The sequence below is a fragment of the Mus caroli genome, chromosome 4, assembly GCF_900094665.2.
Source record: "Mus caroli chromosome 4, CAROLI_EIJ_v1.1, whole genome shotgun sequence".
Taxonomy (NCBI): domain Eukaryota; kingdom Metazoa; phylum Chordata; class Mammalia; order Rodentia; family Muridae; genus Mus; species Mus caroli.
In genome coordinates, this window is record NC_034573.1 from 4,898,564 (window position 1) to 4,924,805 (window position 26,242).

At 46.0% G+C, this 26,242-nt stretch overlaps 1 protein-coding gene across 4 annotated transcripts in view; it reads left to right on the top strand.

Annotated features, from left to right (window-relative positions):
• The window catches only part of Chd7 (chromodomain helicase DNA binding protein 7), a 176,754-nt gene that overhangs the window by 41,839 nt on the left and 108,673 nt on the right, over window positions 1-26,242 (top strand). For all 4 annotated transcript variants that reach the window (XM_029475873.1, XM_021160001.2, XM_029475875.1 and 1 more), the window contains exon 2: window positions 17,412-19,236. In XM_029475873.1, the coding sequence (XP_029331733.1) occupies window positions 17,593-19,236 (1,644 nt within the window). In that variant the 5' untranslated portion in view covers window positions 17,412-17,592. The remainder of the gene's footprint in view (window positions 1-17,411; window positions 19,237-26,242) is intronic.

A 26,242-nucleotide genomic window follows, 5' to 3' on the forward strand; every position in this document is an offset into this window, starting at 1 on the left:
TGATCCCTGCGTCAGGACTGGGCTCTTTTCATGACTGATGGGTGACCTTGAACACAGCACTTTCCCACCTTTTCTTCATAAGGTCATGGATTGAGATCTTCATCTCTCATGTTCTGTGTTTACAGGTTTGAGAGGCATTGGATCCCCTGCACAAGGGTGGTGATAGTGGTTCTCTGTGTGGGGGAGGATGCCTTGCCCCGCAGCTTCTTGTCCCTTCTGGGTAACTAGGCTCTGGCATTGCAAGGTATCATGTTTGATGTAGTGTTCTCTCTCTTTCCCCACCCACTTCTCCAGGGAGCATCTATCTCACTGGCCGCTGTCTATCTGTCCTCCCTCCCTCTCTCCCTCCCTCCCACTCTCTTTCTTTCAGGTAGGTGCTGAGGGTTGAATTCAGGTCCTCATCCTAGTGAGACAAACACTTTGTGGACTGAGTTATCTCCCTAGCCTGGTGTTTGATTCTTCATGCACCATAAGAGTTCTCAGCCTGGGTAAAGACCCTTGCGTGTCTTAAGCCATCAGATCCTGTATGGATACCCTGTATGTTTATGGGACTAACCTAAGAGTGAACGTTGTCAAACAAGTGGGGTAAGGCTGGTCCAGGACAGGGGAGAGAACAGCTAATATTTGCACACTGCCAGCTGTGTGCAAGGTGTTTTGTTAGTGGCACTGTGACATTGCATGAAGTCACTTCCAAGCAACTCTTTGGTAGAGGCCACAGAAGGCTGGCTGGGACACAGGGCAACTGCTGATTCATGTGGGCCAGAGCCTTGCATTGGTCTCCCTGGGTTCTAGGTGCTGCCCTCCCCCCGGCCCCACCAGCTGTGATAAGCGCTGTTTCACTTCTCTGGATGACTATTTTAAGCTTCTCTAAAGTGTCGAAGAGATGTCACAATTGGACAACATTAATCTTTGAGAAGCACTGATTTCATAAATGAACTTTAACATTTGTAAACTTAACTTTTGGCAACAGTCAGTAAAAACCAAAGATGAGAAAATGCTGGTGTTAAATCATGGACCCGTGCTGGAAGGGCTCCATGGCTGTTAGCTCTGTCAAATGATGGCAGCCGTCTCAGCCTCCGCCTTGGGATGGATTCAGAAACAAAGGGTATGGTGTGCTGCCTGGTGTGCTGCTGTGATGATCTGGTACTGGAAGACTTTCTGCCTTTCAAGCTCACGTTTTGGCCAGTTGTTTATTGAAAAGGACTATATTGTCTTTTAAGTATGTGTGTGTGAATGTTTTGCCTGCATGTATGTATTTGCACCACACACATATGCCCAGTACCCATATCCATCATTACAGGGCATCAGAGTTGTGAGCCACCCTGTGGGTGCTGGGAACTGAATCCTGGTCTTCTGTGAGAGCAACAGCTCCCCTTCTGCGTCATTCCTCCATCACCAAGGACTGTGATCTCATGTTCCCTCAACAGGATGTTCACCCCCTGCCAGTAAGTGCTGAGGATAAAAACTGGTAGGAGACACCCTCAGAGGCTCCGCCGTGGCAGGCTGTGCTTCCCAGAACTGCTACCCTCCCCTCTCTAGGGAGGGAACTGTGGGTTCCTATACCCACACCCTGAAATGGGACCTCAGAAGCAGGCTCTAGATTCTAGATGTGAGAAAACATCCTAATGGGAGACCCTGGGAGATAGGGATGCTAAGAAACCAGTTAGAATCTCCTATGACCGTAAGGTTGTAGATGGTGATGTAAAAGGTGGCTTGGGGTTGGAATTCCCTGTTTTCTTGCTGAGAACTGTCTCTAGCAGCTGCACAGTCAGGGATTCTGAGAAACAGAGTGCCCTGGGGAAGACCATCAAGACAACCACATAGAGACGTAGTTCTATTTTATCGTTCTGAGTGTTCTTACGGGTAGGTGTCCAGATCACCTCCACGGCATCCTCAGTGACATTTACCCTCTCTGTTTATTCAAAAAGGAAATCATGGAGCTCACATGGCATGTCTGTAAGGTTATTTTTAGCCAGTTAATGGGAAGTGGGTCAAATGCGTTTAGAATGTGGCTCTTGTTGGAACATTGCAAGGTATGGAGTAGGTGTGTTCTGGTCCCTGACTTCTCATCCAAACCAAGTGGCAGCAATTTGTGTTTCTGGTGATTGTGGAGAGAGAGGGCCATGGCTGGGAGCCCACAGGTGACTGTGGCCATACTTCTCTTTCTGTAGGTGCCTGGGGGCACAGGGTCCCTCAGGTGACTCATCATGGGGTCCTAACGAAGTGCATCTGAGAAGTGAGTTTGCTTGACCCCTGCAGTACACACTATGTCTAGTAAAGTAGGTGCTGATGTACTTCTAGGCAGGAAGGGCTAGTAACGTTAGAATGACTACTAGTAATTTAGTAATTTTAAACTACAGAAGCTTCAGAAGGTGGCTTAGCAGATTAAAAAAGAATGCTTACTGCTTTTGCAGGGGAACTAAGCCCACGTGGCAGCGAATAGTTTCTAGTTCCAAGGGCTTCAGCACTCTCTTCTGACTGCCATAGTCCCCCACCCCCACCCCACACATAGTGTTTCTAAATGTACATACTTTTTCATAATACACCCCCATACACAACACATCACAGACATTCACATACACATCGCACACACATACATACATATCATATACACACATACAATATACACATTATACATACCATACATATACATTATACATGCATATACATTATACACACATCATATATATATCATACACATATCACACATCATACACATCATACACATCACACACATCATACACATCACACACATATCACACACATTATATATATATACATGCATACATACACATGTCATACATACATACACACATTCAAATCATACATATATAACATAGATACACAATATACACATCATACACATATCATGCACACATACCATACATACCATATACATATCACATACATCATACACACATGCATACACATCATATACTTCATACACACATATCATATACACCATATACATATCACATACATCATACACACATGCATGCACATCATACCTACACATATACACACACATCATACACATCACACATATCATACATACACACCATACACACACATTACAAACATCATATACACATCACACACACCGTAAACACATCACAGTACCAAAACAACAAAAAAGCCCAAAATCCTGCTGACTTCATTGAACTGATGTAATACGCATGTGATCTGTACACTGATGTAATATGCATGTGATCTGACTGTATAATCACTTTCTATCAGGTTATTTTGTTTCTTAAAATTGTTATTTCTTGAAGAATTTTTAACTGTGAATTTTAGAAGTATTTCATTGCTGTCAGAGAGTATTTCCATCACAAATCCAGGCAGGTTAGTTGGGCATGGTGGCATTCACCTGTAATCTTAATTCCTGCACTCCAGAGGCAGAGTCAGGTGGATCTTTGTATGAGGCCAGCCTGGGCTACATAACAAGTTCTAGGACAGCCAGGGCTACAGAGTGAGACCCTGCTTCAAAAACAAAACAAAACAAGTCTATTAGCATCTCAAAGTGGCACTTTCTCTACCTTCTGCAGGTAGGACACTAAGATCTGGAGGCTTAGAGGCTGGAACAATGGAACAAGGCCAGATTGACACATTCTGCTTGTTTAAGATTTTCAGGTTAGGGGTTGTCTTAGGGTTTTACTACTGTGAACAGACACCAGGTAACTTTTATAAGGACATTTAATAGTGGCTGGCATATAGGTTCAGAGATTCAGTCCATTATCATCAAGGTGGGAACATGGCAGTGTCCAGGCAGGCATGGTGTAGGAGGAGCTGAGAGTTCTACATCTTCATCAAAAGGTCTCTAGGAGAAGACTGGCTACCAGGTGGTTAGGAGGAGGGCCTCATTCCCCCCCCCCCCCCCCCCCCCCCCCCCCCCCCCCCCACAGTGACACACTTCCTCTAGCAAGGCCACACCTACTCTAACAAGGCCACACCTCCTAATGATGCCAATCCCTGGGCCAAGCATATTCAAACCACTGCAGGGTCAGGCACTGGCTGCAGTTGCAGAGGGTCCTGGTTTGGTTACCAGCAGCCACCTGACAGCTCACAAGCATTTGCAACTCCAGTTGGGGGAGTAGTAGCCACACATGCATACACACATAGCCATGCACACAGGCAGGCCGGGAAGACACCCATATACGTAAAATAAAAATACATTTAAAAAACAATGTAGTTTTTTCAGGTGAAAGTACAAGAGTGCTGGTTCTTACTGGCTGCTGTTATGTGCTGGATCCTGTGTGAGTGCGTCTTACCCAGTCTGATTTCTTCCGTGAGGAGAGGAGGGCCCTAGAGGCAGGCTGTGGTACTAGCACTCTACAAAAAGGTGGGAGAAGATCATGTGGTGTGCCTTCTGTGTGGCTCTCAGGTGTTGTCTCCTTTCCTTCCTCTTCCCTCTCTTTTGCCCTCCCCTCCACCTGCTTTTTCAAGACAAAATCTCCCAGCACACACGGGTATCAAATTCACTAATGTAGTTGAAGCTGGCCTCGAACCCAGATCCTCACGCCTGTCTTGATTACAGGCAGTGCCACCATGCCTGTCTACAGTCTCTTTAACAGAGCGCATCTGCTTCTTTGTGAGTTCACCATGCCAACGGTGTGTACCAGCCTTTTGTCCGGTTTTCTTTCCTGGACCCTCCCTTCCTGTCCTTTCTCTTTGGTGGCTCCTGCCTTCTCTCCCTTTGTGTGCTGGCATGTGTTTATATGTGTTACCAAACAGTGCACTTACCAAAAGCTGGGCATTGTTGTGTTTGCAAACACCAATGCATCTGGTTCTCCTAATTCTTCTGAAGTAAATACTGTTATCATTCCCATTTATTCTGAGACCCATGAGGGCAAAGAAACATCCCAGGGTCCTGGCTGTCTTCTGAGTAGACGAATCCTAGTTTTGGATGAGCCTTCTCTTCCCCTTTGCTGTTAGGAATAACCTCCATTCTTCACTGGAGCCCACATTACTATGCCTTCAGGAGAGCCCAGTCAATTTCCTTTACACCTCTCTTCCTACCCACACCAATCCTGCCTTTCCTGTGTGCCCCGCTGTTTAGTGAGTGATGTTAACCATTCACTATGCCAGGCCAGAATCCCAGTTGCCATTCTGGGCCCTGCATCGTCTAGAGGCCAGGGCTCCTGGTTGATGGCTGTCTCATCTCCTCTTTAAAGGATGGTCTTCTAAGTCAAGATGACCTTCCTGGCTCTTGTCTTACACTAAGTCCTACTCTCCCTAGTATGTACCCCACATTTTGGTACTATGATCCCTTCTGAAGTCCTGTCTATGAGTGTACTCAAGGCCTTGGCAGTGGCTTCTTGAATTAAGGAAGGATTGAAGGGCCCTCCTGCTCTGGAACCCACAGCGCCTTCCTGAAGTCTGACATCCACGTGTGCTCTGTTGCACTCTGCCATAGGGCAGAGTGTTACTCTGGTGGCTTCATCAGCTCCCTGCCTTGGCTATCATCCTACAAGCTCTTTGGGCCTGAAGTCGGACATCCACGTGTACTCTGTTGCACTCTGCCATAGGGCAGAGTGTTACTCTGGTGGCTTCATCAGCTCCCTGCCTTGGCTATCATCCTACAAGCTCTTTGAGCCTAGCTCAGGTAGGCTTCACTGCTGATACATTTCTTTCGTGTTCATTTGGTGTTGAGCACCGAACTGTGAGCTTTGCACACTGTGTACACATGCCCTGACTCCTCAGCTCTGTCTGAGTTTTATACCATGATCAAAAAACTCTGTATTTTCTCCACTTGGTGCATTAGCAGCAGCCAATGACTGCTATGCTCTGGATGGAGCCAGTGTGACATTACCTTTCTTTAATGGCTGAGGATGTAGCTCAGGTGGAAGGGTACTTGCCTAGCCCCAGCCCCCCTCCCCCCACCCCCCACTCAGCATGTGGGCAGAGGGTTGCTGGTTTCTTTGGCCCCATTGGTGGAGAACACCCCAGCTATGCTTCCTCTTGCTCCCTAGGTTTGGGAAGGCCAGAGAAAGTCATTACACAAGCATATATTGGAAAGGTGGTAGAGTGTGCCGTCTTCTGAATGGCATAGGATTGTCAGAAACGTTGAGGTTGTAGTAATACCCTCTTCAGTTTGTGCCTCTGTGTGAGGAAAGCCTTAAGTGGCCAGCACAGCCTAGGCCTCTTCTGTGCTCTCTTGTGCTGCAAAATGTGGTGCTGGTAATATACTGAGATGTTGTAAGGCGGCTGATTCTGCAGTCGCTTCTTAGGCTCGGAGTCTGGCATTTGGACTTGGTGCCCAACCCTTCTGTAGTGTGCCCACCTATGGGGGACATTGGACATATTTAGAGACACAGATAGGGAATATTGAATTATTTTGTAATGAAAGAAATATCAATATAGCCCATAGTCACAGCGTAACCTTAAAAGGGGGCATTTATCTGAGGAACAATAGAAAGAGTGGAGAGGATTCCATCGTAGTTAAAGAAACAGAAAACTAAACAAACAAGCAAACAAAACAAACAAACAAACAAAAAACTTAAAAAAAAAAAAAAGCTGGGCATGGTGGTGCACACCTTTAATCCCAGCACTTGTGAGGCAGAGGCAGGCGAATTTCTGAGTTCGAGGCCAGCCTGGTCTACAGAGTGAGTTCCAGGACAGCCAGGGCTACACAGAGAAACCCTGTCTCAAAACAAAACAAAACAAAACAAACCCCAAAACAACAACAAACAAACAAACAAACAAAATAAACAAAAAAGAAAGAAAGAAAGAAAGAGAGAGACAGAAAACTTGCAGTCATTCTGCGTCGATGGCTCAGGATTCTGCTAGGTCACACTGCAGTAATTACTGTTTGTATGTATTGAGTACAAGTCATCTGGGTAATGGGGGTCCAGACAATTCCAAGTACTAAGTAGTAAAAAGTGCTGTTTTGTGAATTTTAGCAGAAGGTGTCTCCCAGCGGAGTTTAGGACCAGGTAGTGGAATTCCAGGACAACCTGGACTACACAGAAACACTTGTTTCTGAACCAAACCAGCCAACGAGAAGAAAATCCGAGATGCGTTTGCTATTGCCACTGGTTTTGATTGGCATGAAACCAAGTAAATAGTGAGAAATCTTTAAATATATTCCATATTTTTTCTCTCTCCGTCTGCCTGAGAGAAGTCAAGTGCCACTACATAGTCCTGGCTCTTTTGGAACTTGCTACATAGATCAGGCTGGTCTCAAACTCCAGACATCCCCTTCCCTGTGCCTCCTACATGAGGGTTAAAGGCAAATGCCACTGTATCCAGCTCAGATGAACTTTTTAAAACATTGTTTATTTATTTATTTTGTATGCACTGGTGTTTTGTCTGCATGTTTGTCAGTGTGAGGGTGTCAGACCCTCTGGAACTGGAGCTACAGACAATTGTGAACTGTCATAGGTGCTGGGATTTGAACCTGGATCCTCTAGAAGGATGTTTTATAAAATTCATTCAACCGGTGCTCTTAACCACTGAGCAGTCGTTGTCTCTCCAGCTCCTCGGCTGAACTCTTTGGGATTTGTTTCATCATAAAACCTTTAAAAATTGCCTCTGAGAAAGAGGATTTTCTGTTTTCATAGGTGCCGTAGACATTGGGATGAGAACTTGAAATGTGGGTGGAATATGTTATAAATGTGATTACGGAGAGTAATAACTTAGAACTTTAATAGAAGTCATTATTTAGTGCTGTTGTATATAGTTAAGTTTGATAAAATCTTAGAAATGGGTGTGTAGCTGTCTGAGGTCTTAGTAGAGTCTATATGTTAAGGTCAAGTAGGTGTCTGGTTCTTCATGTAATCTTTTGATTAAACCAAGTACAAAATACAACTGTAGGACTTGCCAGGTGGCCTTAACTCACTGCGCTCACCCTCAGGGCTGATAGCAGCTTGTCTCACTGCACAAAACTTCCTATAGTAAGCTGGATCTGACGTGCCTATTTAAGGTGTTCTTAAAAAATTAACATGGGATCAAAACAATCATATTGTAGACATTTGAGAGGAAGAGTTCTTTTCAAACTGAAATAGAAAGTTTTACCTACAAGTTACAAAAGCACCTTGGTTGTAGTAATCACCCCCGCACACAGGGCGCAGTCAGGTGGCTTGCGAAGTGACTTTTCGGGGGAGTTCAGATGAAGCAGAATCATGCCATTACAGTCAGCTTTCAAAATATCATGGCAATGTAGAAAAATAAGAAGAGTTTGTTACAGAATGCAGCATAATAAAAAGAACCTGATTTAGCTTATGAACACATTTGCCTAAGGGTTAAAAATGTATAAAATTAATTTTTCTGCAAAGGAAGCCTCGAGGATTGAACCTTAGCCGTAGACACTGAAAAATATAAAGTTAAACGTGTTATATGACAGAGCCCTGGATCTGCTGGGCTCATTTTTTTTTGTTGTTTTTTTTTTGTTTTGTTTTCTTTTTTCTTTTTTTTTTCTGTAGACCAGGCTGATGTCAGACTCAACCTCACAGAGATCAGCTTGCCTCTGGCTCCCAGTGCTGGGTCTAAAGCTCCGCCCCTCATGCTGTAAAGGAAGCTTCTCTTAACCACATGCTAATTAATGTGAGCAAAGCCTTCGATTGGCCGAAGACACATCACGTGGGTTCACACACCGTCTGTTTTGATTATTCTAGAACATACTTGTATGTAGTAAGAAAGAATAGATGTAAAGTTACAACTATATTAAATTTTGAAACGATTATGAAGTAGTGGGTATGGAGCCATTTTCTATGCATTACAGCCGTAATTCCCCTCACTTGTCAACACAGCTTGTTTGAAGTAAGAATTGATTGCTTCCCGTATTGAATGTGTCCTGTGCTCTCTACCATCCTTGCTATGGATCTAACCTTCTGAGGTTACCTGCAGTTTTCAGATGCTCTGCAAACATCTACGATTCAGTCTGTTGTTCGACCGCTTGCTTCTCTGGAAAGCTGATCTTAAGTGATTCCCATGTATTTCTCTTTTACATTAGCCTGGTGCCTAAGGCATCAGTCAGTCCTAGAAAGCTGCCCAGCTCGCTGAGAACTTCTGCCTTTTTCTATTCTGTGGCCCTTGCTTGCCATTGTGCTCAGGTTTGCTCCTGATGGACAAGGCTGCCCTCGATATATGTATGCTGATCTAGCAAAGAGAACAAATTATTTTCATCTGTAGTGTTGCCTAAAGGTTTGCTCCCCCCCCCTCTCTTTTAAATGGAGTAGAGGATATTCTAGTTATGCTGGGTAGATTTATTTCAACACCACACAAACTGTAGTCATCTGAGAGGAGGAAACCTTGATTGAGAAAATGCCTCCATAAGATTGGCCTGTGGGCATCTTCTTAATTAGTGATTCATGAGACAGGGGCCCAACCCATTGCAGGTGGTGCTGTCCCTGGGCTGGTGGCCCTGGGTTTGTACGAAAGCAGGAGGAGCAAGCCATGGGAGAAGCCAATAAGCAGCAGCTCTCCAGGTTCCTGCCCTGTGTGAATTCATCTTAGCTTCCTACGGTGGTGGAATAGGTGGTGGATTAAGATGTGGAAGTATCAGGCAAATAAACCGTTTCCTCCCCAACTGGCTTTTTGGCCATGGTGCCTCTTCACAGCAATTGAATATTGACTAAGACACCAACCAATATGTCAGAATTGCCTTTAATGATCCCTTGATGCTGCCTTTTGAACAAGGTAGTATTGAGTACATTTACACACACACACACACACACACACATATATATTTTTTCTTTTGAGACAGGGTTTCTCTGTATAGCCCTGGATGTCCTGGAACTCACTTTGTAGACCAGGCTGGCCTTGAACTCAGAAATCTGCCTGCCTCTGCCTCCCAAGTGCTGGGATTAAAGGCGTGCGCCATCACCCCCCGGCAGCTACATTTATATTTTTAAAACTTATTTTATGTGTATGGGTGTTTTGCTTGCATAAATTTCTGTCTATCGTATGTGTGCCTGGTGTCCAGGGGGCGGGGCAGAAGAGGGTGTCAGATCTCTTGGAACTGGGGTTACAGTTCATTCTGTGTGGAAGCCAGTTCCTCTGGGGGCTGGGGGGAACCCAAACCAACAAAACAAACAGACAAACAAACAAACCAACAAAATCCATACCAACCAATCTCTCTAGCCCAAATGAAATACACTTTAAAACTCTCTCTGAAATTTAACAAAAAAAAAGGTGGGGGGGGGTGCTTTCCAGCTTTTTAGAAGCCCTTTTTAGTGTAAAGGAATAACAGGAAACGTCCATTGCAAGTGACTGGGTCAGCCACAGGAGCACCTTACCTCTGGTGCTCCTAAGAGTCTGGCATGGTACCTGGGTGGCCTCAGGGCATCTCCCTGTCCCCTGGTTCTTCTGTCTCACACCCATTTGTTACCAGGCTTTGCACTGAGGTGGGTATGTATATAGGAAGTCATTAGCTCAAAACAGATAAAAAAGAGATGAAAAAATATTTTCTAATGTCATTTTTTATTAGGCTGACAAATGTGGTATCATGGGCTCCTTTGTCTATAATATCCCAGGATATTTTATAACATTAAGTAAGATTAGCAATCAGGAAGTTTTAGAAAATTCATATTAGTCTTTCTTCAGTCTTTAGCAGGATGGTTGAGTTAACAATTTTTCTTCAACTTAAATATGTTAATTAAAAAGTATTTATTTCTGGATCTGCCTCTTAGCTCTTCTATCTTCTGTATTATAGTTACACTCTAAGTTAAAGTAACTCAGAATAACACTAAAAAGTTAGCTTAGAGAGTTTACAGATACATTTTATGTGTGTACAAGGATACCACATAGTAGTGTATATGGATGTGTGTGTGTGTCCTTGTTTCTCTTGTGCTGCTCAGTGTTGAAAGCTGTGGTGTTAGTAGACGGTGTGACAGACAGGCTTCTGTGGGGCCACGCGAAGTTGCATGCAGCAAGGCGACCATGCTGGATTTGTTTCATTGGTATGGTAGGAGATGTGCGGCCTCTGGGCTAAGGCCAGGGTGCTGCCTGCCAGCTCATGCTCTGGCTTCAAGGAGATGGCTTCAGGGAGTGAACATTAAAGCTGAGCTGCTGAGTGTGAAGGCCTTTCTCTAAAGGTTATAATTTCTGTTTTTGTACCAGAGTGGCACAACTTGGGGATGGAGCAGATTTGATCATTTAGAAAAAATGCCCAGGGCCTTAAGCGTCTTAAGTTGTTAGGTCAGTGCTATTTGATTGTTACCTTTACAGCAATTACTAGTTCTCAGTAATGGGGGGTTGGGAGGATTTCATCTGAAAGGCAGTTTAGAATATCCAGCCATCTCAAGGTTATGTAGAAATAACTGAAAGGTTTCTGCAAGAAACCCGTGAAACAGTACGTTATGTAACATGGCACCAGACTATTGTTAACTGAAATCTTTTGCCTTAACAAAACGATCAGTAAGCAGATGGACATATTGTAAGCCACCCTTAGATGTCCACTGCTTAGAACCTATTAAATATTCAAGTCTGCCACTAAGAACTGGTGAAACTTTTTGGATGAAGTCGTCGTTGTTGGTCAGTTGCAGATACCAGAACCTTCTTTTCCTTTAAAAGCTTTACCATTGTATTGCTTGGTTGGTTTCCTGGAACAAGTGTCACTTGTTATTGTTTGTTCTCACTTCGAGTGGTCCTCCAACCTGCCACGGAGGAAAAACTCCTAGACTGAGAGCGAGTGTCCCAACATTCATATGCAGATTCCACGTGCAGGGTCGAGGGTGGGGGTGGGGCTGAGGGATGCTCTGAGACTGTATTTTGCAAAGTGGCTGAGGTCTGGTTGTCCTGTCCCCAGACCCCAATTCAAAGGGCAGGCCTCTAATCTCTAGGAAGAGTGAGGGAAACAGCGTACAGCAGAATGCACGGTGCTCTGTGACCCTTGGCTTTAAGGCTTTCTTTCACACGAAGCAAGCAATGACTCATTGAGTCAGTAGTCTACAGAGGCTTGGCCGTTCTCAGGACTGTGGCAGAGTCCAGCTGAGGGAGAAGGAGCAGCAGGAGGAGGATGTGCTCCTGCGGGGACAAGAGGATGGTGAGGTGGTCCAGGTCTAGACAGACCTGAGACGGCCCAGCAAGCTGAGCAAGTTCAGGATCCTCCAGGGGATTTACCAGAGCAGCTGGCTGCCTGGGGACAGGGCCACATCTGTTTGGTTGAGTGTTGGATATGCAGGGTGTCGGATGTCTTACATCATCAAGAGTGGTTATTATCTGGTGAAAAAAAAAATACATGTCGTCCCTGCAATCTTTGTTAAGGTTTAAAACTCACTTTATGGTTCTGGAGATCAAATCCAAGGTCATACATTTACCAAGCATGCCCTCCATGTGAAGTTGCATGACCAGTCCCTCATTTACCACTTCATTCATTCATTCCTTGTTTGTTTATTTATTCCTTTTTTTTTTTTACTTCTTTGGTGGTGTTTTTAAGACAGGCTGTCACTCAGTAGCACTGGATTGGGATTGGATAAGTAGACCAGGCTGACCTTAAACTCACAGTGAACTCCACCTGCCTCTGCCTCATGAATGCTGGGATTAAAGGTGTGAGCCACACCACTTCTAGCTCCTAGGTTTATTTTTAATACATTATTTGGACTAATCCACGCCATCAGAAGGAACGCCACAATTCTAAATAATTTTCTGTACAATTCAGAATTATTCCTAAAATGACCAAAATGGAAATCTGTGTTAGGAGATTGAGAAAGGAGAGATGTGATAGGTTGAAAGTGTAGTTAAAATGAACATATAGAAACATACCACATAGTATAGCACAGGGGATGGTATTGGCCTTTGAATCAATACAAACTTTCGTGACCAAGATTGTCAGTATTTAAAATGGTCTTTCTCCGAACGGGACCTTCAGGAAGCAGTGGGTAGCGTTTTTTGTCGGTGGGTTTTCTGCACTGTCACAGGTGTTGCATCTTTGCCCTGTCTGATGAGTAGCCCTTGAACACTTGAATTCATGTGGTTTTTAAGAGTCAGAACTGCATTTTAAAATTCCTTTATTTTTAATGATTTTAAAAGGCAACACATGGCTGGCTTAGGGAGCACAACTGTAACGTGACCCACAGTGCCCAGGGACATTAGGACATTAACGTGGAGGAAAATGTGATCTTGGCCAGAGAGTTCCGGAAGGGCCCCGCTTAGTCCAGGAGGCAGATTTGAAGCTGCCTGGTGATGAACTGAGGTTCTGATGTTGTGATTTGGAGGCTCTTCCTGATTTCTTTATCTGAATGTTTGTCATCTGGAGAGATGCCTTGCCCAAAGGCAAGCCTTGGCCCCACTGGACTTGCCTCTTTCCAAGTTGGCTGTTGGAGGCTGTGTTGCCAGTGGGGAGATGGCTGCCCATGGGCTCTGTTTAGTACTTTCAGTTTGAATTCAGGCTCAGCAGCGAACCCTTTATCTTCTGTGTGTTCACTTATCACCATGTGGATTCCTTTCTTGTCTTGATAGTACTGTCTCCTTGGTGACAGAGTGGCCTCTTTCTGGGTTGTGGGGAGGGTGGTAATACACTGTGTTCCAGCGGCAGGACATGCCTTGGGAAACTGATGTATACTTTCCTCCATGCAGAGTCTCTGCCAGTTCTTTTCAGGACCTTTGGAGGTAAAGGGGAGAATTTGAGGAAGCCACCTACAGTGGAGCTAGCAGGGAGCCCAGAAATCCTCAGTATCTCTCCGGCAAACACCTTACAACTTCATACTTACCAAAGTGTGCTGGACGTTCAGGGAAGAGCTCTGCTGTCCACGGGGTTGAACTAGAGGAAATATTTGCTTCCGAAAGGTGTTTTGAATTCGTCCTGGATAGGTTTCTGATCTGTGCCTGTGAGTAAAACCTCTGCACTGTGGTACTGCATTAAAGCTCAGGGCCACAAAGGCCGTTGTGTTTCTAGAATCTGCATTAAGTAGAACATCGGTGTGACACTGTCGAATACAAACTAACTTAAAATGACATCATTTACAGCTCAAGGATTTCTAACTCCTATTGCCTTCGTGTGTATTTGTTGCTCTTAGTGCTGATTTTGATTTCTTTAATTTAAAAAAGATTTAGAAATCTTGTGGCACTAGGGATGGAACCCAGGGTTTTGTCCGGGTTGGGCCAGGGCTAGGAGCTACCTTCTCAGCTCACTGCTGGTTCTTTGTGCTGTTTACTTGTTTAGACCTGCCTGTTGATTCCCAGGGAAATTACCAGCAGTTCCCACTTGGTCCTCTTACCTGCTTGTTCCTAACCATGTACTCTGATGGAGTTCCTTGAGAGGAATGTGCTTCTGTTTGGTGAAGAAGCTGTGCTTCATGGCCTGGTCTCTGACCAAGGTGGAGCTGATGTGAGCCTTTGGCCTCTGCCCTCCTTCATCCCTGCTCATCCCTACAGTTCCCTGTCCATTCAGGGAACTGTTTGACATTCAAACCTTAATCTAGGTCTCATTAACCTATACGAGGGCTTTTTTCATCTGTGAAGAGGAGCATGGGCCAGAGGCCCAAAAGTGCTTGCCAGCTCTGAACTGCTTGCAAGTGGCATTGAGCTTCTGCCCATTCTGATGGTCCCCTTCGGTCGCAGTCCTGTGCCTCCCTGTCACCTCAGCACGAGTGCATCTTGTGAACTCTCTTTGAGTTATACCTCAGTTATTAAAATGTTTCTCTCTCGAGGGTGCATTTAATGCATAACTACTAGGAAGTGAAGCATTTTTTTTCTGATTGTTACTCTTAGGTGTGGCCTTCTCGACAGTGATATAGGCACAGGTGACATTCAGTGTAGAGAAGGGTGCAGCCTTCAAAGTGGAGCTTTATTTTAAACATGTTATAAAAACTGAGAATCATGTTGCAGCTGCAATTTGGGAAAGTGGTCATTCATGTGGTCTTAATAAAAAAATTTGACCAAAATCAATTAATTAGGTTAGGTCAGATAGAAAGTATGAACCATGGTTACCAGATGGATTCCTGGCACAGTTGCCAGTTGGTCTGAGGTGTCAGAAAAGATTCAAGGTGGCCTTGGTGGCCGGAGAGCTAGCAGTCACTGATGGTAGACTTCGATCCACAGGTTTTTAAGTCCTGCCTGGGCCACACCTGAGGTGGTCACAGCTGCAGTGGGTCACATGCTCCCTTGATGCTTACAATGCTGGCATTTTTCATGCCTCCGGGAGTGGATTCTTAATGGGAATGAGTAGGGAACCGGAAGGAGGGGAACAAAGCCAAGCGTCTGGTATAATTACTCTCAGCGAGCCTGGTTTGTCTCTTCTTGTGCCCGCACAACTTCTTTTCCCCTTCTGCTGGGTCCTTAGCTGATAAAAAGCAAGCGTCAACTCCACTGCTGCTGCTTCAAGTAGGCTCTGCAGGGCTCCGGGCTTCGGGCTTCCTGGTCCTTCCTACAGGAGAGGGTACCAGGGCCCTCTGCGCTCTTTCCCCCAGGGCAGAGGTGGGCAGGATCTACCCAGGCAGTGTCGTTCTTGCCCCAAACCCCCACACACTTGGTGTGCCCCAGCAGACGAAGCTGTTGGGAAATGAAGGAAGGTCTTCCAGAACGTTTAAGTGATATTACCTTCCTTGAGCTGTTGTGGTAGGCCGGCTGCATGGCTGGCTTAAGCTGTTATCAATTACATTGTAACGTTTATTTCCTTGGAAGGTAAGAGTGAGCCTTGAGCAAATGAAGACTGACTTTTTAAGCTTTTTTAGGTTAGGCACAAATTCAGTTTATCAATATTTGTTGCACTTGGCACTGGAATTTCTACTCCTTGCTCTGGACTTTTATTTGTTCTGGGGGGAAAAAAACCCAGCATATTTTTAGAGAAACGGCTTTCCTATGTACTTGATTCTTTCCTGTCTGACCTCTGTATTTGGAGAAGGTAGATCAGAAAATATATGGCAGGTAGTGGCAGAGTGAGGAGACCTTTGACGTTGGCTGACAGCTGTCACCTGAAAGCTACAGACCCTCTCAGGTGTCTTGTCTGCAGTGCTGACAGTGAGCAGGAATGTTGTTTACATTTCCATAAACAAAGTCTCCTCCGTGTTCCGAATACGTTAGGATAGGGCAGGTAGAAGAGAGGGTTATCTGTCTCATGGGTGACTCCTTACAGAGTTGGCTATATGCATATTCTTGTGGCAATCCGCAGTAGAATTCATGACTGAGTCTGTTAAGAGCATCTCTGGAAATTCTCCATCGTGTGCTTCTGTGTCGCAAGTGGGTCAGTGCCACCCAGTGCTTAATGTGCTGCGAGAGGAGATCAGCTGGTGACAGTCCAGAGGTGTCTCAGGGTCCAGGCATTTTTCTTATGCGAATTCATTCTTGATTAGGTTGTTGATTCAGTAAGCATTGAACAAAACCACTTTTCTGTTTTGGTTGTTGAAGCAGTCTTCAAATCAAATTGGTTATTTTAATCTGACCCCAGATCTATCAGAGTTTTTAGCTAAGGCAGAAAGCTGGGATGCTATTCGGTTAGCATAGGAGGTGAAGGGATGTGCCAGCTAGCCCCACTCCCTCCTGCTGTGTCCTGCTTTGTCCTATACAGTTTTTAAAAGGTCTGGTGGATATTTTTAACTTTTTTTCTGTTAAAGTACCATCCAATTTTTGGCTAGTTTCTGAAGAGGTCTCTGTCTCTACCAACAGGAATAGTCAGTCGTGTACAGCTAGTCCTTGAGTAGTCACTTAGCCCTCACCACAGCCAGTGGTGGGGTAAAATGGAGCCTGTGTCTTGACCCTGCTACCATCCACCCCACAATTCTGGAACGTGATGGGCCCAGAGCCATGAGTGAAATCGGTCCTCACTGAGAATGAAAGCCTCACTTGTGGTCTCTTTCTGAATCTTGTCTATTCCTGCTATTAAGCATAATGAAATTATGAATTTATTGTGCTGTTTTCGAGCTCGCTTTTCAACCTCATTACGGGCGCTTTCTTGTTATATGCTTCTGTTGCCGTTACAGAGTTGTATGTGGGCTGTAAATATCTAATTTGTACAAAATGACTGATTTTGGTATTTGTATAATCCTCCAGTCAATTTAACTAAGTTGGGCTTTTCCCAGTCCTTGGTGCCACGCTCATGGCTCATCTGATTACGGCTCAGGGGAGTGAGGTTAAGGGCTGCTGTTGGGGACCAGAGCTTTAGCCCAGCAGATGGGCTGCTGGCTATGTTCATACATCTGCTAGCCTGCTGTGGCAGCTGCTGCTGCTTCACGTTGTGTCCTTTTGTTCTGTTCCATCCAAGAACGGAATGTGAGGAAGTGTAGTGAATGGATTAATTTAAGGTTAGGTTAGTGCTGTGCTGCCTTTCCACGAAACCGATCAGAGTGCTTCTGGTAGAAGCTAATGAGTTTCCCTTAAAGTGAGCTAGGTTTGTAAAATACAGCTCAGCAAGGGGCCTGGGTTGGCATTGTTGATGGGAACTAAATTCAAATGTGTAAAATACCGGCAGCTTTTATCATTTGTTCCTAATTCTTTGTTTCCTTTTTTCTCTCTTCCCACCTCCCACTCCTTTCCAGGACCTATATCCAGACTTCGCCCGCCCGCCTGACACTGCAGGGTCCAAGAGAATTAAGGAAATCTAGAATGACATGAAGAAGATTAGCTAAGGATTATAGGTTTTGAGGACAAGCACCCCAGAGAAGTGAAGCACAGACAAGCTCCCAGGCTGTGTTCGGAGGAGCCGTGTGTTAGAAGACGATGGCGGACCCAGGGATGATGAGTCTTTTTGGCGAGGATGGGAGTCTGTTCAGCGAAGGCCTCGAAGGCCTCGGGGAATGTGGCTACCCTGAAAACCCAGTGAACCCCATGGGTCAGCAGATGCCCATAGACCAAGGTTTTCCCTCCTTACAGCCATCCCTCCACCATCCTTCCCCTAATCAGAATCAAACCAAGTTGACCCATTTTGATCACTATAATCAGTATGAACAAAAGATGCATCTGATGGATCAGCCTAACCGAATGATGGGCAGCGCCCCCGGGAACGGATTGGCGTCTCCGCACTCACAGTATCACACCCCTCCCGTCCCCCAGGTGCCCCACGGAGGCGGTGGTGGCGGTCAGATGGGAGTCTATCCCAGCATCCAGAACGAAAGGCACGGGCAATCTTTTGTGGATGGCGGCTCCATGTGGGGCCCCCGGGCCGTTCAGGTACCAGACCAGATACGAGCCCCCTACCAGCAACAGCAGCCGCAGCCGGCTCCTTCGGGGCCCCCGGCACAGGGCCACCCCCAGCACATGCAGCAGATGGGCAGCTATCTGGCACGTGGGGATTTCTCCATGCAGCAGCACGGCCAGCCACAGCAGAGGATGGGCCAGTTTTCCCAAGGCCAAGAGGGCCTCAGTCAGGGAAGCCCTTTCATTGCCACCTCAGGACCCGGCCACCTGTCGCACATGCCCCAGCAGAGCCCCAGCATGGCCCCTTCCCTGCGCCACCCAGTGCAGCAGCAGTTCCACCATCACCCCGCTGCTCTCCACGGAGAATCCGTTGCCCACAGTCCCAGATTCTCCCCCAACCCTCCTCAACAAGGGACTGTCAGGCCACAAACCCTTAACTTTAGTTCTCGGAACCAGACAGTCCCCTCCCCTACTGTAAACAACTCAGGGCAGTATTCTCGATATCCTTACAGTAACCTAAATCAGGGATTAGTTAACAGTACAGGGATGAATCAAAATTTAGGCCTTACAAACAGTACTCCAATGAATCAGTCGGTACCAAGATACCCCAATGCTGTGGGATTCCCGTCAAACAGTGGTCAGGGACTCGTGCACCAGCAGCCTATCCACTCCAGTGGCTCACTGAACCAAATGAACACACAAACTATGCACCCTTCACAGCCTCAGGGAACTTACGCCTCTCCACCTCCCATGTCACCCATGAAAGCAATGAGTAACCCAGCAGGCACGCCCCCTCCGCAGGTCAGGCCCGGAAGTGCCGGGATGCCCATGGAAGTTGGCAGTTATCCAAATATGCCCCACCCTCAGCCATCTCACCAGCCCCCTGGTGCCATGGGAATCGGACAGAGGAATATGGGCCCCAGAAACATGCAGCAGCCTCGTTCATTCATGGGCATGTCCTCGGCACCCAGGGAGCTGACCGGACACATGAGACCAAATGGTTGCCCTGGTGTCGGCCTTGCGGATCCACAAGCAATCCAGGAACGACTGATACCTGGCCAACAGCACCCTGGTCAGCAGCCATCTTTCCAGCAGTTGCCAACCTGTCCTCCACTACCGCCCCACCCGGGCCTGCACCAGTCTTCACCCCCACATGCCCATCCCCAGCCTTGGGCACAACTCCACCCGTCACCCCAGAACACCCCACAGAAAGTGCCTGTGCATCAGGTAAGCGGATGCAGAAATGCAACATGGGTAACTTGTCTACAGAATTATCCTTTGCAGGTTGCCTCAGAGTTTCCCCCAACCAATTGGTTCATTCACTCAGGAGTTCTTTAATCACTGTCCTGAGAATTGTGCTAGGTCTAGAGCTGTAGTGACTTAGTGTTAGTTGACTGAGCCTAGGTCCACTGGTTAGAAAAAGATTCTTTGTCACTCTCCTCTCCCCTCCCCCTCGTTCTCTGTTTGAAGAATACACTGTGACTTGGTTTCCAGCAATTGCTCGGGCATTAGCATCCCTTATAGCTCCTTTTGTTTACCTTCTGTGGGTAGCTGTGAAATACGTGTTTCTGTGGTCCTTAATTGACCTACTGTCGAGAGAGTGGGAATGTAAGTTGTGAGCTGTAGGAAATGACAGGGAATGGTAATTTATAGGAGTTGCTTTGAGATTTGTGTGCCGGCACTGAAGGATCACAGGGTTTTATGTTAAGACTTTCGTAGCTTTGCCAATTTGTATTTACAGAGGCACCCCTCCCCCTTTTTGTGGATTTTGGTCTCCACGGCCTTGACTTGTGAAGAGCGGTGTGTATGAACAGATTTTTCTGAGTGCATCTTCACCCCCCTGGGCCTACAGGTCTTCATGGGGCACAGTGGTTGATTTCAGAATTGTATGGCATACTGGTTCTTCCTGATGGACTTAATCAATTTGGGAAACTATGACCTGTGTGTGAATGCAAAACAGAGTGAAAGATCATGCGTGCTTATGTGACAGATGTCCCGGAAGAGGAAGTACCTGTGAAGGAAGAGTGCTTGAGATTCCAGTAAAACTTTGCTTAGGGAAGTGACCCCTGCAGACATCTCGTGTGCTTTAAGGTGATTTCCCCAAACATGTGCACCTGGAGTGGAGCTCTCTTCAGGGAGAAGCAGCTTTGAGAGGGAAGGCTCAGGCCAGGGAGAGGACGCTAGGATCCTGTATCCTGTTTTACGGAATTTGACTTAAATGAGGAATTACTCCTGGTGGCCATGTCATCGTTGGAAAACTTGGGTGAGCGACAGGAAGTGGGAACCAGCTGTCCAGGCTTGCGAGGAAAGCTGGGATCAGAGATCTGGTGGTGGAAGCAGAGAAGGTTGGATCTGGGTGAAGGAAAAGGTTTGCCCTCATGGTGAGTTCAGTCCACAGTCAAGTGGTGCTGGGGCTTCAGCCTGACCTTGGCTGCCAGAGCAAAGGTAGAGTTGCTTCAGCCTGGTGCTCCCAGTGTCTCAGGAGCACTGCAAAGGTGGCTCACCGTGCCCACCCATGCATGCGGGCAGAGCAGACTTCCCATGAGACAGAATGGTCAGCCTTCTGGAAAGGTATCCAGGAAGTCTCCCCTCACTCTTTCCTGCAGCATGCCCAGAGGCTGATAGGAAATGGGAAGACAGCTGCCATCAGAGCTGTATGTCCTGATGGAGAACCAGCCTCGGAGCCAGCTCTGAGGTTTCCCTTCCTGTTGACTCAGGGACAAACACCTGATGGGTCTGTCCTAAGGTGGGCCAACCTCTGTACCCCCAAGGCACAAATGAATGTGGCCGAGTTTTGGGAAAGTATTGTGTTAGCAAAGAAGGGATCATGCTGAGAGGTGGTTGTATACACCTTTAATCCCAGGCAGAGGCGGGCGGATTTCCCAGAGTTGGAGACTAGCCTGGGCTATGCAGAAAACCTTGTCTTAAAATACAAACAAACAAACAAAACAAAAAAGGGGGGAGTAGAGGGGTCTTTACAATGCTTGTTTCCTTGTTTCTGACTTTTCATCCCAGCAGTGGGGAGGCCAACAGTTTGTTGGGGCTCCCTGAGGACATTCTGGTGGCCCCCAGAAGAGAACTGCTCTCTTACTTACCACTTACAGTTTTCAGAGGACAGTAGCAGCCCTGGCTTCTGAGCCCCATGGGGGCCAGTGTTGTGTGCTATATAGTCTGGGAGACCCCGAGGGTTCTGTGGTCGAAGTAGGCACCACAAACCTGGAACTTTTCTAAGGCCGCAGGCCCGGGCATTCGAGCTGGCGTTTCTTCATAGGTTCAGCTCTGTTTGTATTTTTTTGGGGGGGGGCGGGGGGCATTTACTTCCCTATTTGTGTTTAACTTGGTAACCTCTTTAGTTTTGGGGGCAATCAGTTCTTTTGAAAAATAAAATCAGAAGGGTGTTTGAATCTCTGTTTGCCCCTAAGTAGGGTGGTGATACAGGATAAGTGATTTAACCTCCCTGAACCTGATTCTTCAGTGAGACCAGAATGAGAGCAGCCCCAGAGGCTCAGGTGGGGGAACCGCCCTTGACAGCGAACTTTTGTCTCTAGGGTGCAGCTTATGACCTTCACCCTCGTGCTGGTGCTGCCAGGTGTGAAGAGGTTGGTTGTGAATAATTCAGAATGCTCTCATGTGATCTCGCCGCTTTCTGAATGACTCAGCCTGGGCAACTACATCATTCTCATTGTGTTTTGCTTTAGAACTACCAAATCCATACTGAATTTCTCATAAGATACAGTGGTAGTTCAAGACTGAAGCATGCAGGAATGCCCACTGAATCCCCACAGACATACAAGCTTGTTGAGTTTCTCATCCAACTCACCCAGCCCTGAGCTCTGGCAGTCCTAGAACTCACGCTGTAGACCAGGCTGGCCTTGAACTTTCAGAGATCTGCCTCCTGAATGCTTGGATTAAAGGTGCACACCACCACTGTCCAGCAGGTTTTATACTAAAAAAAAAAAAAAAAAAAGTTGTATTCCTGAACTATTTCCTGGGGAGAAAGCAAACAATTGGTGTCATCTCAAAGCAGTTCTGATATTACAGCCCCAGCCATAGAATTTAGAAACAGTGGTCAGAGGCAAACATTCCAGCCCTTCCCTTGAGCAACTTCCTTAGCCACAGGGCCTTCATTTCTAAAGAAAGGGGCTTCTCTACCTGCTGGGTGGAAGTGCGGTGATATTAGCAGTATTATCTTGTGAAAGCCCATTGGGGACCCCAAAACAAACCACTGTCCTGTAGCAAGTGTTCAGGGTTACCTGTCGCCAAGGTAGCTTCACTAATTTTAGCGTCAGTCATTGTTTTTACTTTATTTCTTGATTTCATGGAATGTTACTCAAACAATGGAGGTGCTCTCTGTGCTTCAGGTTGAAAGACAGAGAACAGCCTTGCTTTTAGGGAAGGAGAGCCCAGTGGGGAAGTAGCGCTCCTTGTGGGGGCACGGAGGATCAGGAGGATCAGTCTGAGTTGAGGGAGAGTGGATAGAGGCTGAGGACAACAGCTAAGGCTTAGCAAGCTGTGATACGAAGTTGATAGAATGGCTCAGGCCTTGCCTATCTCACGACCTGAAACACGGCATTGAGCACAGGGTACACCCTCTGCTCTATATTCCTGCAGCCCTGAGGAATATGAAGGGAGAGAAGGAGGCTTAGTCCAGGGGTAGGCATCTATCCCTGTGCACCAGGAGTTGTTCATTTGAAGAGCTTCTCTAAATGGGTCTTCTCTCATGCAGCTAAGTCCCAAGTTGCTGAAAGTTCTGTGTTGCCCAGTTCTGTGTTGCCTAGTTCCTGGGTCATGCTCTCTGATAGAAAGTTCCCGTGGAGTTTTTAGGATGTGAAACACTGTGTTTTTAGAATAAATGTAATTTGGATGTATTTGTGTTCCATTCCTTAGTTTGTCCCTTAAATACTGACCATAAAGGAGAACAGAAGTTAAGGTGTAGATAATGGGTAATAATGCTCTGTGCTATCCCCACATCACTCTGAGGTTTCTAGAAGTAAATAAAAGATCTAGAAGACACAGTTGTTGTTGTTACCGATCTGTGCCATCTTGTGAACAGTTTAAAAGCCTTCTGGAAAACCTTTTCCTGGAAACCTGACTTAGTCTTTGCCTGACACTCTGTTTTGTTTTTGTTTTGTTTTTTTTTTTTGTTTGTTTGTTTTTCGAGACAGGGTTTCTCTGTGTAGCCTGTCCTGGAACTCACTTTGTAGACCAGGCTGGCCTCGAACTCAGAAATCCTCATGCCTCTGCCTCCCAAGTCCTGGGATTAAAGGTGTGCGCCACCACGCCCAGCTTGACACTCTGTATTTACCCCATATGATAGAATCGTTAGCCACTGTTGTAAGTATGTGGGGAAATTTGACCATATATCTCAAGCCACCTAAATGGAAATTGTAATTAGAAAATGCAGAACGCTTTTTTTTTTAGTGACAGGATCAGACATCATCTGACTACTACATATGATGTCGCCCGTGCCTTTACACCTTTAAACTTGTCTGAGCAAGCTGGAAAATACAAGACACTGTAAAGAAATCCAGCTTCTAACATGAGTGGCGTTTCTGGGCGTTTCCATGTGCACACACCTGCAGAGCATGGGCCTCCTGTTGAACGTCCTGGGAGCAGCTGGCCCTTGCTTGGCAGCAGTCGCCCTGCCTGCTTGCTGGGGTCTGCTTGCTTCTCCCGTTGTAGCATGAAACCTCTCTTCTGACTGGGATTTGCATATGCTCAGCTTCCTGAGAGATCTCCTGACACCTTTTCCTCCTCCCCAGAGCTGACTTACCTCAGAGGTCAGAATTTTAGTGAGTTTAAAATAGAAAGTGCCAAGTATAGAGTTAAAGTGCTGCTGAAAACACGATGCCTTGGAGATAGCTGTGTCTTCTAGATGGCTTCTGTTTTGTGACAAGGGACAATTTTCTATGGCTATCAAATTTGTCATATAATAAGAGTTTAGTTTTTCAGTTACCTGTAAAGTTGGATATTAGGCCACTGTTAAATGTCACAAGGAGCTAAGTGACTTTGTTAACGGTGTGTGCTTGTGTGAGTTTATGTGCGCCACATGCATGCAGAAGCCCATGGTGGCCAGAAGAGGGCATCAGATCTCTAACTGGGGCTATAGGATGTTGTGACTCCCCATGTGGTTGCTGGGACCCAACAACCTTGGGTCCTATTTAAGGACAGTGAATGCTCTAAACACTGGGCTGTATCTCCAGCTCCCAAGTTTTAAATATTGTTGAGACAGGGGTCTTGCTATGTGGCTCAGACTACCTTCTAACTCACTGTGCAACCCACACTAACATATGATCCTCTGTCTACCCCAAGTGCTGATATAGACTGGAGCCTTGTGCCTGGAGTCCATTGTTAGATACTGCCATTTCATCTCGAATCTTGGGTTCTTCCATTTAACAACACCTTAGAAACATTAGCATTTGCTCTCCACGCAAGCACTTTATTAAAGGCAGGGATTGACAGTGTGATGTTTGGTGGAGGGGAGGCAAAGGCTTACATTTAGGTAAGCCTGGGATTTTGTTATTTCAGTCTAACATACTGCCCAACATTGCTCAAGTGTTTATTTTGTTCTGCATAAGACACACACACACACACCTTATATAGAAGATATAGATCAGAAATTGTTTAGTGTAATTATGGCACAAGTCACACACACACACACACACACACACACACACACACACACACACCTTATATAGAGGATATATAGCAGAAATTGTTTAGTGTATTTGGCACAAGTTCTCCAAGACAGAGATTCCCATCCTTTCTAAGGATGGACAAGTATCCACATTGCTAGGTAGCATCAGTAGATGAATATTGAAAGGTCTGAATGCATGAGAGTTCTCAGCACCTTTCTTGAGGGAGAGGTCACTGAGAGTTCATTTGTGTGAACCTGTAAGAAACACTAGTGTGTTTCTTTGGAAGGTAGCTTCCAGCCATTTTCAAGGTTTTAGCTTCAAGTGGTGTTTGGATACTGTGAGCGGTTAAATGTCTGTGTCAGTACAGGCCTGTTTTCTTTCTTCTTTTTCTTTCTTTCTTTCTTTTTTTAATATATATTTTTTATTACGTATTTTCCTCAATTACATTTCCAATGCTATCCCAAAAGTCCCCCATACCCCCCCCCCTTCCTACCCACCCATTCCCACTTTTTGGCACTGGCGTTCCCCTGTACTGGGGCATATAAAGTTTGCGTGTCCAGTGGGCCTCTCTTTCCAGTGATGGCGGACTAGGCCATCTTCTGATACATATGCAGCTAGAGTCAAGAGCTCTGGGGTACTGGTTAGTTCATAATGTTGTTCCACCTATAGGGTTGCAGATCCCTTCAGCTCCTTGGATACTTTCTCTAGCTCCTGCTATCTGTAATACTGTTGCCTGAAAGGAAAAAGCCTTACTTTTACCAGAAATCTCCAGCAACCTTCTGCCCCTCTCTGTCTTTCACCCTCTGCTGGTTTATTCTGTCTTAGCCACCGTTCAGAAAGGGAGACTCTGGTACTGTAGAACACAGTTGGCTGGGAAGTAGTTAATAAGTAGACTGAGAGAAAATGAGGGAGTAAACATTGGTGAAAGTAACCTGGAGAAGTCACTTCACAGACTCCATAGTTGGAACTGTAAATCTGAAGATAGGCTCTAGGTACACAAGAGAGATGGCTTTCATCTTCCCTTGCAGCAGTGTCTGCCCTCAGCCCTGTGGTTCTGTCAGAGCAGAAGTCAGTATCAAATGTGGAAGTGACTTGGGCTTCTGTCTGACAAACAGGCAAAAACCCCACTGAGTACTGGAGTGTAATTACCAGTGGTGCTGGGTGAGGTCTCAGGTTAGCTTAGGTTGGTTGGTTTGTTTTTAAACTTAGTTCTTAGAATGGCTTTTTTTTTTTTTTAAACACTTAAAAACAGGAGAAATTAAGAGAAACTGGGAAAGTCCCAAGAAACAGATAAAATCTTACAGAGCCGACACAGAACCAGAGGTCACCATTCTAGCTTTTTGGGAGGCCATTTCCAATACATTCAAGTGACAGGCAGGCAGGTTCTCCAGTTTCCTTGCCTCTTGGTTTAATGTTTGAATGAATGTTGTCACTTGGGCAGTTTGCACTAACCACTTAATGAAGAGCATGCTCTTTCTGAGCTACTGTACTTGACTTTACCAATCCTCCATGTCTCTCTGTCTGTCTGTCTGTCTGTTCTCTCTCTCTCTCTCTCTCTCTCTCTCTCTCTCTCTCTCTCTCTCTCTCTCTCTCTC